Source organism: Molossus molossus, unplaced genomic scaffold (genome assembly GCF_014108415.1).
Source record: "Molossus molossus isolate mMolMol1 unplaced genomic scaffold, mMolMol1.p scaffold_m16_p_17, whole genome shotgun sequence".
Classification (NCBI taxonomy): Eukaryota; Metazoa; Chordata; class Mammalia; order Chiroptera; family Molossidae; genus Molossus; species Molossus molossus.
In genome coordinates, this window is record NW_023425352.1 from 45,288,541 (window position 1) to 45,304,901 (window position 16,361).

A 16,361-nucleotide genomic window follows, 5' to 3' on the forward strand; every position below is an offset into this window, starting at 1 on the left:
CTTGTAAAGTCTTTTTGTTATAGTACTATAAAATGAAGGCACCAATCTTCTAGAACCTTTTTAATTTCATTACACACACAAACTAATTACTACATTCTGTGGCACTGGCACACAGACGCGCGTGCGCGCACACACACACACGCACGCACACACACACACACACACACACACACAGAGGAATCATTTTGATTCATTCACACCAGACATCTATTTTTGTATTGGTTGCTGTCATTTTTTTTAACAGTCTAAGAGAAAAGAGGTCAGTGCTCCTGAAAATATCACCTTTCTGATGTTTACATCATTAAACTAACTTACCAATCTTTCTAAATTGTTTTATTTACCACATTTCATGACTCCTGGTTTTAGAAAAGCTAGTTTATGAAGCATATGAATGTTAAAAAAAACCATGAAACTTTATATTAGACTCTTTACAATAATAATTTACCTTAATCTATAAAAATAAAAATGGAAGCACTGGCCGGGTAGCTCAGTCACTGGGGCATGATTCAGGTATTGGGAGGTTTCAGGTTCGATTCCTAGTCAGGGCACATAAGAGAGGCAACCAATTGATGTTTCTTTTTCACACTGATATCTCTCTCCCTCTCCCCACAAAAAGAGAATCAGTAAAAAAACATTTCCTCAGGTGAGGATAAAAATAATAAATATCGGAAAATGATATCAGTTATTACTATAGCTGAAACCCAGTAACTTGATCCCAGAGTACTAACACAAAGAATTAAGGATGAGTATTCCATCATTCTCAGAAATCTATCTCGAAGCTTACTGCCACTGTAAGCAGCCGGCCATTATGTATCCATCCAACTATTTCAGGCATCTCTCCTTGAAACTTCCACTTGATATTACTTGACATTATTTATATAATTAACAACTGCAACAGAAATGGTTATCATTAAGTTAAGAGAAGCATATAACATGAGAAATTATGAAAGCAGAAAAGTGACTAAATTTTTAAAGTCTCAAGATTTAAGAGTCCTTTGATATTTCTCTGAACTCCTGATTTCCCATATTCGTACAAACTGAATTACAAAGTAAAACCACATTCATATATTATTTCCATTAAATATACGTTTATCATTGGACAAATATTCAAAGTTTACTCTGTGTAACTTTAAAAATATCTATTTTAAGAACAAGCATATTTATTCCTCAATGACAACAATAATTTTTTTTTTAAATCAACAGAATAGAAGCACTTTCACAAATGTTAACCTCATTTAATCCTAACAACCCCTTTGCTACTTTGATATTATTCTTTCCAATTTACAGATGAGTAAACAGTCAACGATTAGGTAATTTACCCTCAATTACATAACTGGGAGGGAAGCAAAGCAGCAAACATGTGCCTAATGTCAAAAACCTTTCCATATACCTTTTACCACCCCATGCTCTTATAGTATCAAAATTCTGATACCCTCTGCTGGGTAATAATTTATATATTAGTAATACGACACAAAGTGAAAGGAAACTCAATTAATCAATTTATTTTAAAACTCGAAAAATGATATTTACAAAATTAAAATAAGTTCACAGGAATGTGGTATTCTTGAATGGATATCACAAAACCACAGATTGTAATTATTTATCAGATATAATTAATCAAATTATCAAAAAGGATTTTGGAATAGGGTATACTATACTAATATACATGCCTTATTACACCAAACCGTACGAGGACTACGCATGTTGCTTTACTTGTCCTCATTTATGATCATGGTTACAAAAAAAAGTAATTATATTTATTACATTAATTAAAAATTGCCACTTGGGTTTCCTTACTGAAACCAACCTTCTAAAAAATGTTCTCTTGAATACACTTTATGCAGAGTAGAACACTACTACATTTTTAATATACAACTTGCTATGTGTCATTGGTAGGTATAAGGTCTTTCAATTACCAGAGCAAAAAATCAAAACAATTAAGCAAAATGTTTAAAACCACTTGAAGGAAAATGTGTTTCCTTCTAAAGCCACATGTCAATATTCTTTGTGATATCTTTAATAATAGTTTTGAACTTTTTATGGCAGTTCAAAAGTCTGGAAGGCATTTTTTCTTTCAAGTTATTTATCGGCATGGTTTTTTACAGAGTTGAGTCATCATGAGTTTAACCTACTGAGTCACCTGCTTATAGCATCTGCCAACCACAATTTACTAACTGCAGCTTCCTCAAACTTAACACTGAACAAACTCAGGAAGGCCTGGGAACTGTTAAATGTTTTCTAAAGTAGCAACTGAAAATATTCTTTAAATATAGCCAAAGTTTAAAAAAATAAAACAAAGAAACAACTCCCTTGCCCTGGATGAGCATTCCGCCTATGGCAGTCTTATCCTACCTTCTCCTCTGCTGGGGAGGAGGGGGGAGCTTAGTCTAAGAAATAAAATTATATGCTTATACATTCTGGGGAAAGCATTCTTTTAAAAATAATAGTTAAGAATACTGAACTAGAGTACACATATAATTGTGTCAACAACTATTCTGATTATAAAACTTAACATCAATCTTAAAAATATAAAATGCAAAGGATGAAATTTCAAAGCACACTAAATACATTTGTGGCTAATTTTCATTATTTTCAGATTATCATAACCTGTAAATATGAAGAACTATTATAGCATACTTCTCTTTCCTCAGTAAGAATGAATACAATCTAATGGAAACTGAAACAATCAACAAGCCTTGTAACTTGATAGACTTGGATCTGCCAAGTGACTTAGCATTTTATCATATGACCCCTATTTAAGACAATCTGCTTCTTTTATGTAGAGCAAATGCAAATGCATGAAGTTATTCATGAAAAGGGAGGGGATTAAAATGACAACTCCAAAGTATCATAATACAAGAACAACTTAATTACCTAGTACTGTTAGGGAAGATAGTAGGCACAATGTAACTCCACAATATTTTATGGTCATTGTTTTTGCTATTCCTCATAGAATAAGTCTAATTTATCTAGAATAGCAATTTTCAACCTTTTTCATCTCATGGCACACATAAATTACTTACTAAAATTCTGCAGCACACCAAAACATATATTACATTTTTTGCCAATCTGACAAAAAAAAGGTGTAAATCTGATTCATTCACACAGGACAGCTATTGTTGGCTGTTATTTTTTGTTTTTTAACATGACAATTTAAGAGAAAAGAGGTCAGTGCACCTGAAAATAATCAGATATCACATGTTTTAGAAATGTTTTCAGGCCCGGTCAGTGTGGCTCTGTGGTTGAGAATCGACCCATGCACCAAGAGGTCACTGGTTCAATTCCCGGTCAGGGCACATGCCCAGGCTGTGAGCCAAATCCCCAGTGGAAGGCAAGAAGGGGGTGGCCAATCGATATTCTTTATCATAGATGTTTCTATCACTCTCTCTAAAATCAATAAAGGGGAAAAAAAAAATTCTTTCAGCACACCAGATGAAAAATCACTGACCTAGAACATCTAATTAGAAAAAAGGGAAGAGAACATAAACCAATGGAGGTGTGTCAAATGCTTAGTATAGTTTCTGTCTACAAAATGTTTTAAAGATAACACAGAAATAAGAAAGTTTAGCAAAATCCTAGCAAAGTCTGGATAAAAACATTTCTAGAGTTCCTTCAGAGTAAATAGCATACTAAACACAATTTGAGCTTTTCATCAATAATCATGGTTATCATTACTAAGCATAGTATGATACAATCATGATTATTGTTAAATGTAATGTGTCATTGCCTCTATACCAAACTGTCCCAGAAAGACAAAGTTTGAGTTGTAACTGTTTTTAGTTTCTTCTGTAACTTCTGGTGCTGTCAAGCGCAGAATCTACCATCATCACACTTTTAAAAGTCTCCATTTGGCTTCTCACATGCTATAGTAGAGGAAACCAGATTAGATAATTTGTTGAAATTATGTCTGAAATAGTCTGAGCGTGGGACTAAGGACTATATTTCTTTTTTTAAAATCCTCACCTGAGGATATTTTTCCATTTATCTTCAGATAGAGGGGGAGGGAGAAGGGGGGAGGGAGAGAGAGAGACAGACAGACAGACACATCGATTGGTTGCCTCTTGCATGACCCCGACCGGAGCCAGGGACCGAACCACAATCCAGGTATGTGCTCTTGACTGGAACAGAACCTGCGACTCTTTGGTCTGCAGGCCGATGCTCTAACTGCTGAGGCAAACCAGCCAGGGATGGACTATATTTCTTTAAAAAAAAATTTTTTTAATTGATTTTAGAGAGAAAGAGGAAGGGAAAGGAATAGAGAGAAACATCCATGTGAGAGAGAACATAAACTGGCTGCCTCCCACACAGGCACTGACTGGGATCAGACCTGCAGCAACAGGGGCACGCAAGCTACCAAACGGGAATCCAACCAGCGAGCCTTCGGTATATGAGAGGATGCTCAACCAACTGACTCACACTGGCCAGAGCTATATTAGGACTATATTTGATTCAGTAAGATTCTGGAACAGATGTCAATTACTGTGCCAAGAGATTGGCAGTACACACTAAGAGTTTATGCCCTTGAGGATCTTAAAGTCTGTTAGAACAGACTAACACACAAATCAATCCAATACAGATTAAATAGAGTTTTATGTACAGTATGTCTTCTCAATGTCGCCTACTGTGACCACTTCATTTAATACTCTAACTGGCCTCTCCCTCTCCATTCCTAATTGGTCTTACCTAAGTTTACTTTTCTTTTGCCCTAGCAGTAATTAAACTATCACACTGTATCATTTACTTATTATATTTATTATCCACTATGTCTCCTATAGAATTTAAGCCCCAAAGAGGTGGAACTTTTGAACAGTGAGTACCTGGCATATAGAAAGTTGCAAAATGAATAATAGTACAGCAGGGAAGTCTGGACTGGAGTTACACATTTAGAAGATAGGGTTTTAAATGATAGCAAAAAGAATTGGAATTATAACACTGTTTAGATGTATAACATTGTAAGATGAAGTTACCAAAAAGGAAGACTGTGAATGAAACACCACCCAACATTAAAACTAGAGAGTGGTAACAGGCAGCAAGAGGACTGATAAAGAGTAGGAAAACCTAAAAAGAAATGTCACTGAAGCAGTAAGAATACAGAATTTCCAAGACCGGAAGTAGAGGCAGAAGCCAGGCTACAATAACTGAAGATGCTACTGGGAGCTAAGAAAATAGATATAAAAGGTCAGATTATACATATATATACACACACACACACACACACACACATTATTTTTTTTGTTAATCCTCACCTGAGGATATTTTTCCATTGATTTTTAGATAGAATGAAAGGAGGAAGGGAGAGAGAGAAACATTGATGTGTGAGAGATATAGTGATTGGCTGCCTCCCACAGGACAGACCAGAGATGGCCTGCAACCCTGGTACATGCCCTTGACCCAAAATCAAACCTGTGACTCTTTGGTCTTAGGGTAAATACTCTAACTGCTGAGCCAAACTGACCAGGGCAAAGTCAGATTATATTTCTAATAAATCTGGCTATAAAGGTTAAAAAGTAAAGAAAGGGAATAAATGGATTTTTTGAGGCAATCTTTATTTTAGAATGCAAATAATTACGTTTATTTACATAAAAGAAGAAAAACAAAACAAAACAAAACACCAGTAAGTTTACGATATGGTAAATGGAGCAAGGTATCTGAAAATGGATTCCAGACCACAAGGACAAGGATAAGCCTTTTAAAACACGAGGCACATAGAGAAACGCTTCCAAGACTATAAAACAAAACAAAAAATTGAATGGGTATAACCCACTAGAGATATATCCTAAAGATAAAAAACAAACCTACCACAAAATATTTAGACTGTTTTCAGCAATTACACTATTGTTGGTAATGTCAGTGTTTTTATTCTAAGTCTGACAGTTGCATAATGTAGGAGAAAGCAAATTAGTAAACATGACATTCTAATTCTTTCATTCCTGATGTCGCTGAGAACTTTTAACTTTTTAGAACATGACTACTGTAAATAATTAGAATTGACTATATATAAATACTTTTAAAACTTATGTACACACACAAACACAGAGAAACATTTAGGGATAAAATAATATAATTAATGGGCTTAACTTTAAAATAATACGTGAGAAAAGTACGATAAAGAAATATTGGCCATGCACTCACTGGTAACTGAAAGCTGGATGATATGGGTTTATGGAAATTCACTTGACTGTTTTATGTCTTAAATTTTAGGCGGGGGGTATCACATCATTCTTCTGCTCAAAATCCCCCATAGGCTTCTACTCTTAATCAGAACAACAACAACAACAACAAAATACAGTCTACAATAGCCTACAAAGCCCCGCTTAACCACCTTGATTGCCCTACTGCAGTTTTTAGTAATCCCTATATAGGTGTCTCTTTGCTATTCTTTGAATGCTTTCATTTTAGGATCTTTCCCTTTTCTGTCTCAGCTAACACTTCCAACCAAATTTTATTTTTCTCCATAGCACTTATGGTCTTCTAATATACTACAATAGTTACTTTGACTGCTTCCTGTCTCTTCTTACTAGAAGGTAAGCTATACAAAGGTAGATATCTTTTTGTTTTGTTCATGGCTTTACCTTAAGCATCCAGAAATTGTGCCTAGGACATCGAAGGTGCATAATAAATATCTGTAAAACTGAATCAGCCATAGAAAAAAGGTATACATCTCACACAAGAAAAAAAGGTAAATAAAGATAACAAAAATAGGTATAACGACAGGAAGTTAAGGGGGTTCCTGCTTGCAATAGCAGTTTCCTCTGTGCTGCAGGAGAAAGGTCATCTACTAAGAGAAAAGGAGGAAACTGAGTAGAGAGAACTTGGAATTAACTCCTTTAAGAAATGGAAGCTCAAAAGGAGTATAGAAAATTATGCCAACTGGCCCGGGTCAGGTAGCTCAGTTGGTTAGAGCATCATCCTAATAAGCCAAGGTTGCGGGTTCAATTCCCTGTCAGGGCACATAAAAGAAGCAACCAATGAATGCATAAATTAAGTGGAACAACAAGTCAATCTCTCTCTAAAATAAAATTATGTTAACTGGTATTAAAGGCTCCACTGAGATTGGAGACAATACAATGACACCAAATAAATGGGTGTAATTTTCTCTTGCAATGTTAAGCATTTAGGGTAAGGCTGTCTAACACAATTTTCTGCAATGATAAAAATATTATATAAATCTGCACTGTTCCACATATGGTTATTTGAATATCTGAAATGTGGCTGCCATGACTGAGGAACTGAATTTTCAAATTTACTAGTACTTAATTTAAATTTAAAATAGTCACATGTGACTAGTGGCTACCAATAAAGGGGAGTGCATTTTTAGGGTATAAAAGAAAATAGCCCTGGCCAGTGTGGTTCAGTTGGTTGGGTGCTGCCCCATGTGGGTTTGATTCCAGGTCAGGGCACATGCCTGAGTTTCAGGATCGATCCCTGGTACAGAGTGTGTAGGAAGCACACTCACCGGTATTTCTTTCTTTCTTTCTCTCGCCTTTCCTCCTTCCCTCTCTAAAAATCAATTTAAAAAAATCATAGTAGTACTTTTCAAAGATAAGAACTTCAAAGGTAGATGTGACAAAGACAAAGGTGTGAAGTTAAGGTGCTGGTAAAAATGGTTGAAATAACATACTATATAGGAGAGGTACCTTGGCTGGAAAAAAAAAAAAAAAACTAGGAAAATGTAGGAAATTCACCGATTTTATGTGCCCCACTGGTGAGGTAGTAGTCCGAATGACATCTAGTTTATCTGCTCAGGGTTTACAAACAATTACTTCCAATGGGCTTCTTGGAAGTACACATATTATAAACTAAGATTTACCTGACCAGACCTATTTATTTTCTGAACTCCTACCATATCCACTGCCGTTATCACAAAAGTTTTATAAGGTATAAAGTTATTTCATATATATTATCTCATAGACAATGGCAACATTATCATAAGGCAAATATTATGTACCTAATTTTACAGATGAAAAATGAAAAACTGTTAAGTGGTTACATGCCTTGTTCAAAATTTCAGACCGTAAGCAGCAGAGTTGGACTCAGAATCTGAGTCCAAGTTGGCCTGTTGTTCTACTACCAAATTCTGATACCTTTAATAGATGTAAACGTTTGCTTACTCCCAAAGAGACAAAATTCCCTAAGATACATTTTATATATGTATATGTATGCATATGACTAGATATCTTAAAAAAGAATCTTATTCTGTAACTGTTGGTACTGATTTTGGTTCTTTTCTGTTTTTAAATTTGGTTAATTTGTATAAACTATTTTAAATTATATTACCACTAAATCAGAAGTCCTTGGAGTTCTGGGGCAAAAGGCAGAGAGCTACCCAAGTTGTGCCATCACCCAAATTAAATTCATAAAAATTTTAAGTCCAAATGTTATACCTATTTGTGGAACAAGACAGAATGGAAAAGAGAACTGAGAGTGATCAAGACCAATAAAAACAAATTAGTAGTTCAGCCCTCTTCTTTACAGTTCTGGTAGTGAATATCATTAACTACATACTCTTGGCCAGAGCACAGCCTTACAGTCCTTCAAAACATTAACAATATGCCAGACAGATCCTACCAATTGATTCAAGTTTGCCTGACATATATGCAATAAACATTAAGAAAAATTCTCAACAATGGGCTTTATTAAGCACTGGAAGGGACCGCTAGTATGGGATGAAACTTAATTCCCTGAAACCAGGAATGGATGTGGGAGAAACTATAAAAACCATCCTTCTGAGGTACTTCAGGTAGGTACTACATTTTGAAAGTTTATATACTGCCCTGGCCAGTTTAGCTCAACAGTTAGAGCCTGCGGTCCAGAGAGACCCGGGTTCAGCTTCCGCTAAGGGCATGCACCTCGGTTGCAGTTTGTCCCCAGCCCTGGTTGGGTCATGTGGGTGGCAGCCACTCAATGTGTCCCTCTCTCTCCCTCCCACTCTATCTGAACAAAAAAATGGAAAAAAATGTCCTCGGGTGAGGATAAAAAAAAAAAGAAAGTTTACATACTGAAGAATGTCTTAAAAATCGTTAAGCATGAAGATTATATATACCTCGGTAGATTTTATGTATCCAGATTTTTTATTCACCCGTTATGCAGAATTTACTATTTCTAAAAATGGTCAATTGATTTTCAACAGGGTGCCAATACTAGTCAATGAGGAAAGCACAAATATTTTCAACACATGGCGTTGGGAACTTGGATATCCACATGAAAAACAATTAAGTTGGACCCTTACCTTATAACCGTATTCAAAGTTAATAAAAAATGGGCCTTCCCCAGCCGTTGTGTCTCAGTGATTAAGCATCAATCCATGCTCCAAGAGGTCGCAGGTTCAATTCCTGGTCAGGGTACATGCCCAGGTTGTGGGCCCAAACCTCAGTGAGGGGCATGCAGGAGCGGCCAACTGATGTTCTCTCTCAATGATGTCCCCACCCCCCCCACCGTTCCCCTCTCTCTCAAATCAATAAAAAAAAAAAGGAAAAAAGGGCCAAGAAGCTTAAACATACTGAAACTCTCAGGTAAAATTTTTCATGATGCTGAAATGGGTAATAATTTCTCAGCAATGATATCATTAGCATAGGGAACAAAAGAAAAAACAGGTAAATTGTACTTCATCGAAATTAAAGAACTTTAAAAAATGTTTTATTGATTTTTATTTTGAAAGAGAGAGGGGAAGGGAGCAATAGATACACTGATGTGAGAGAGAAACATTGATCAGCTGCCTCCTGCATGCCCCCTACTAGAGATTAAGCCCTGACCAGGAATTGAACTTCTCAGTCCATGAAGATAATGCTCAATCCTCTGAGCTACACCAGCTGGGAGAAATTAAAAAACTTTATACATCAGCTCTGGCTGGTTTGGCTCAGCAGTTAGAGCATCAGCCTGTGGTCCAGAGAGACCCAGGTTCGGTTCCCGCTAAAGACATGTACCACCAGTTGCGGTTTATCCCCGGCCTTGGGTTGAGTGGGTGGTGGCCACTTGATGTGTCCCGTTCACGTTGATGTTTCTCTCTCTCTTCCACCTACTCTATCTGAACAAAAAAATGGAAAAATGTCCTTGGGTGAGGATTAAAAAAAAAACTTTATACATCAACAGAACTATTAAGAAAACGATAAAGAATTAAGTTTTCTCTTAATTATTAAGGAAGATAAAACCCAAAGAATGGGAGAAAATATGTGCAAAGCATCTGTCTGATGAGAGACTGATGAAACTCCTAAACTCAACAACAAAAACAAACAACTAAAATATGGACACAGAACTTCACATCCATTAGGATGGCTATTATTAAGAAAATGAAGAACAACAAGTATTCTTAGATATTAAAAAACTTGACCCTTGTTGGTGGGAATATAAAATGGTGCAGAAACTGTGGAAAAGAGTATTTGGTTCTTCCTCAAAAAGTAAAACATAAACTTGCAATTGCATTCTCAGGTGTATAACCATAAAAATGGAAAGGCGAGACTCAAACATGTATTTGTATACTAATGTTCTTTGCAGCCTTATTCACAATAGCCAAGAGGTAGAAACAACCCAAATGTCCAACAGATGAACAGATAATCAAAATGGGGTATATACATAAATAAAGTATTCAGCCATAAAATAACTGAAATTCTGACATGCTATAAAATGGGTGAAACTTAAAGACATAATAAGTGAAATAAACCAGTCCAAAGAAAAGAATGTATAATTCTATTAATTCATGGTGTCGAGAATAGGCAAAGAAAGTACAGACCAGGAAAGTAGACCAGAGGTTCTCAGGGACTGGGGAAAAGAGAGTACTGAGAAATGGGGAGTTATTGGTTAATGAATACAGAGTTTTTGTTTGGAATGATAAAAAAAAGTTCTGAAAATGGATAGTGGTTTTGGTTGTACAACATTGTGAATGTACTTATAATCAATGAATTGATATTTAAATGGTTAAAATGGTCATTTTTATTGTTTTCTTTTCAACAAATGACCATTATTCACTATTCCATGAAGACCAGGAGGTTGAGGTCAGTCAGGTGACTAATCCAACTAAAAATTGTTTAAAAAACTCCTCGTTCATCACCATTCCACCTTCACACAAAAGGTATCATTAGGGTTTCTGCAATGGGACCATCTAACGAACACCCATTCTGCTTATTAATTTGATGTCATGTACTTAACAGTACTGCTCTTCTAGTGGCTTAGCTAATTTATATTCATTATGAGACAACTTAGGAGTCACTTATTCCAAAAATATAGACATCCCCTCTGTATCTCTCCCATAACCAGGGTGGATTTATTTATTTTTTAAAATCCTCATCTGAGGATATTTTTCTATTTATCTTCAGATACAGTGGGAGGGAGGGAGAAAAAGAGACGGAGAGAGGGAGAAACATCAATGCGTGAGAGACCCCAACTGGGGCTGGGACTGAACCGCAACCAAGGTATGTGCCCTTGACTGGACTTGAACCCGTGACTCATTGGTCCATAGGCCGATGCTCTAACCACTGAGCAAAACCGGCCAGGGACAGGGTGAATTCTTTATACCTCCCTGGTTCCCTGGTGTCTGTTACTTAACTACAATTTGCCTATATTTATATTTTTCTATGTGCGTTTCCCCTATAAGATTATAAGCTTTGTGAAGGCAAGGTATTTGTCTTCCTGAATATAAAACAGAAGGCCCTCATATATCTGAATAAACAGCCCCAAGGCTTATTATTTATTGACTAAGGCTCTAATGCTCATGTTTTGCCTTTGGTCTGAAGTCTAGTAAGACTTGGATTTCAGAGACAACCTTTTGGCTTCATTTTAAAGTAATTATTTTTCTATTTTAACTTTGAGCAAATCTAGGACTTCAAGATACCTTATATGCACAACAGAAAAAACTAGGCGGCTGAGAAAATAGGGAGAGTGCAAATTATCTTCATCTATTTGGTTTCTCTACCCAGGAAACAAATGAGTTTGAAAATAATATACAGTTTGGAGTACAGCTTGAGGCTAGTGTTTGAAAAGTCTATGAACATAACAGTCTGAGGAAGGGGGTAGTCCCAGAGACGCGGAAGTGGGATACAGACTGACAATCCCCTAAATAGGGGGGGGTGGGGAAGAGATAAACCACAGAATTTATATGCACGTATGCATGAACAGTGGACATGGACAACAAACTGGGGAAAGGGCAGGGGGGGGCGATCAGTGGGGGGAAAAGGAGAAACATCTGTAACAAAAATTAATTAATAAAAAAGAAAAAAAAAGAAAAGTCTAGGGAAATTGTGCAGGTAATAAAATTAAGGAAAAAATTGATATTATATTTAGGAAAGACATAAACTCTAAGGAAAATAAAGCGCCAAAACAAAAGAATGATGTGCAAATAACAGATACTTCACATTTGATGGCTCACAAAGGCAGGTGGGTATAGTAGAAATACTTGGATTCTAAAGTTTTTGGTACAAGTTCTGTTTAGGTTACCACTGGTTGTGTGAACTTAGATGCCAAGTTCCAACTTCCCTAAAGCCCACTTTCTTTGCCTATAGAAATTGCTATCATATATTCTCTCCCTACTTCATACTTTTTACTTCTCATTTCAAAGCCTTCCATTCCTCTATATTCTATCTCTACTTTTACTAAAAAACACAAATATCAGATCTAAAAGATCTTGTAAAAAAATAAGAACAAAAATAAAAAGGTCTTGTAAGGGGTGGGGGAAGGTGGGAGAATAAACAATGACACACAAAAGTCACATGGAAACTAGTATTATGAGAAGCAAAACTTATGAGTAAGCAGAAGAAACCTGTCTGCAGAAAGGAGATTGAGGAAGGGGGTAAGAAGGAATAGAATATGTGACTCGAGTTCCTGACTTTCTAGTTCCTAATTCCATTTTGAATAAGGTTTAGCTATACTTTCCTACTACGGATGTCCATGACATTGTATGTTGCATCTTTATAATATCTCACACGCCCTTTTTATTTAATCTAATTTAAGTGGGTTTCTATTTCTGCTACCTATTCATTTGTAAATTAGACTTCTCAAAGACTTGTGTGGAGTAAATTAATTAATAAAACCTGAAAGCATTACATGAAACAAAGATAATAATACAATCTGTTTTCCTCAGAAGGCTAACATAAAAATTAACTAAAATAACGAACATGAAACTATTTTGGAAATTGTTAAACTTTACAAATGTAAAATGTTAAATAAACTGGGAAATAAAATTTGAGTTTTTAGATTTTAAATAATATGGCTGTGAAGGTATAGGGAGGGATAAATGGTGATGAAAAAATATAAATTAATAAATAATATAGCTGTGCTTTAGTAAGAATTTGCAATTGGGCAAAAGGAATAAATAAATAGTATCAACCCCATTTTAACTGGCAGAAACCAGAAAATCGTTCTCAATGGTAACTAGCAATGGCTTAGAATATTTGGAATCTGATGTCTACAGGCATAATTTCACATACTTTAAATTCATAACAGCAGGCACAAAAAATATAAAAAAGACTGGCAGATTGTTCAGCATATGATCATAACAGATTTGGTACCAGGAAAGAATTATTGCAGACTGTGCCTTATGAATGTTTTTAATCTTAATATTGCAGAACAGCTCATACTTGAGCCAAATTTCAGTCAAAATAACATGTTCCTGGACTCCATGGATACATCTTCAACACACAAGTTTTGCAACCAATTTCTACAAATGAAGAACTCCCCTTTTAATGGTAGTATATATGCATTTGGGATAAATCAACATACCCGGATTTATGGGACCTTAATAAAGCATGTTTCGTAATTAACTTTGAAATTATGCCTATATAAAATCTGGCAGGTGGGAGATAAAAGGAGTATTTAAACAGAATGCAGGGCAAAATTACTGAATATTAAAACATGATGTACCAACTTTAAATTTTAAAAAAGCCTACTTAAATAAGGAAGTGCAATGACTCTGTTTTAGCTACCGGTTCCCCTTTTCTTGTAGTCCATTCTACTTTTTAGGCTTTAGCTTGGTTCCACTATTGCAAGCTGTCCCTTTTGACTAGAAATGGAATAAAGCCAAGTACTACACAATAGCAGCTTCCTGCTCTGGCCTCATCTCCTAGACCACCCCCAGGCCAATGACTCCCCACCCACAGATGCTGATCCTACCAAGCCAATGATCCACCAGCAGTCAGTTCACAGCTATGGCTATGATCCTCTATTTTTTCTTTTCTTTACTGATTTTATAGAGAGGAAGGGAGAGGGGGGAGAGATAGAAACATCGATGAGAGAGAACATCGACTGGCCACCTCCCGCACGCCCCCCACTGGGGATTTGGCCCACAACCTGGGCATGTGCCCTGACCAGGAATGGAACCAGTGATCTCTTGGTGCATGGATGGACACTCAATCACTGAGCCACACCGGCCGGGCAATCCTCTATTTTTATACTCATGGTACAATGTATATCATGCTACAACCTCACAGTTCTCTTTTTAAATAACTTTATGGCAATAATGCACCTCTAAATTTCGATCAAATGCTAATATGAGGGCAAAGTTAAATAAAGGGAGATGCTTATAAAAACTCAGGGACTGAGAATGTGCTCAACTTCTGTTGAAATACAATTCAGAAACAGATAAGTACAGAACAGAAAGCTCTCATTAAGTTCTATTAATCTAAACAACATGTTATTACAATTTTGCACAATTATGATTTTCCCTAAGACTAAAATTAGTAAAGGACTTAACCTGATTAGGTTACATAGGTCAGAAATGGTTGTTTTTCCACCTAGATCAAGTTCACAGAATTATAGCTCCAAGTGTTCTGAAGTCCTCTGAAAGGAACTTCAAAGGTCATTTAGTTCAACTTTATTCAATGCTTAGAGAGGACTTCCAAACTTGCAACACTCATCCACATGGCCTTATTATGCCAAAGCCAAACAAACAAACAAACAAACAAACAAACAAAATGATCACCAAAAACTAAACAAAAAAATCCACAAAAACAATTCTGTAACTTGCTTGAGTACCACTACTTACACTTTTGAAATAAAAATAACCACCAGCAGCAAATGGAGCTTATGCCTTTCCCAGTGGCAAAAAAAAAAAAAATGTATGTTTTGTGGAAGGGAACACCAAACAAGGTTCTGCATCTTTTCTATTATCATTTTCTTAAAATAATATTTTAAGAAGTCACCGTGGAATATTATCAAAAAAGGGGGAGAGAGGAAAAGAAACACTACTTACTATCAAGACATGTTCTGTTTTACATTGACCATAGCTTGCACTGACAGTGATAACGTTTATCTAGCACCAGCTACAGAAAGAACAGTAAGAGTTCCAGAGAAAACAAGTAAGACAGATTGTTAAAACTAAGAGGGGCAGGTGGTGGCAGAATAATGTCCAACAGTTGCAGTGCATGGTAGGAAAAGAGTTTAGATATGTACCAAAAAGGGCCTGGCAGGTGTGGCTCAGTGGTTGAGTGTTGACCCATGCACCAAGAGGTCGCGGGCCCAATCTCTAGTGGGAGGCATGCAGGAGGTAGCCAATCAATATCTCTCTCTCATTGATGTTTCTATTTTTCTCTCACTCTCCCCTTCCTCTCTAAAAATCAACAAAGAAAAAAAATTTAAATATGTACCAAAGAGGTTTATTATGTGCAAAAACAAAATTTTTGAGCATGCCTAAACAGCTACCTTCTACCGAGCAGTTTCTATGCAGTAATAAACTCTTTAACATATCATTTTTTTTTCTTTTTTTATCCTCACCCGAGGACATGTTTCCATTTTTTTGTTCAGATAGAATGGGAGGGAAAGAGGAGAGAGAGAGAGAGAAACATCGACGTGATAGGAACACATCGAGTGGTTGCCACCCGTACAACCAACCAGGGCCGGGGACAAAATGCAACCGAGGTATGCGCCCTTTGCGGGAACCGAACCTGGGTCTCTCTGGACTGCAGGCCAACACTCTAACCGCTGAGTCAAACTGGCCAGGGCTCTTTAACATATCATTTTACTTATTCTTCATAACAACTCTGAGAGAAAGACAATATGGTTATCTAATAGATGAGGAAACTGCTTAGAATGCTTTAGGCTTTCCCAAGGTCACAAATCTACAAACAAAACTAGAATTTGAAACCATGTCTGCATGAATTGACTTCAAAATTCATGCTCTTAAAAATTATGCTGCACTGATGATTCTCTATGACAAAGACTCTAGCGAAGAACCAATCATTTAACTGCTTCTGATATATTTACAAAACAGATGTCACTTATGTAGAAAATTTTATTACTCTTTTGCTTCAAAACTTCCAATTCATATGGCCTACAAGATAAAAGCCACTTAGTAACTGTATTTAGCAATCATTTTCCTCTTTTATCTGACCCCAGAATACTTATTTGTCCACTATGATGTCTACTATTCAAAATTAAAC

At 36.2% G+C, this 16,361-nt stretch overlaps 1 protein-coding gene across 8 annotated transcripts in view; it reads right to left on the reverse strand.

The window, feature by feature from the left end:
- JMJD1C (jumonji domain containing 1C) overlaps nt 1-16,361 on the reverse strand; it is a 307,703-nt gene that overhangs the window by 60,173 nt on the left and 231,169 nt on the right. Inside the window, exon 1 of one of the 8 annotated variants that reach the window (XM_036264660.1) lies at nt 729-1,913. The exons of the other annotated variants lie outside the window; for them this stretch is intronic. Within the exon in view, the coding sequence (XP_036120553.1) occupies nt 729-758 (30 nt within the window). The 5' untranslated portion in view covers nt 759-1,913. Of the gene's footprint in view, nt 1-728; nt 1,914-16,361 lie in introns of those variants that run through there. 8 annotated transcript variants of the gene reach the window in all.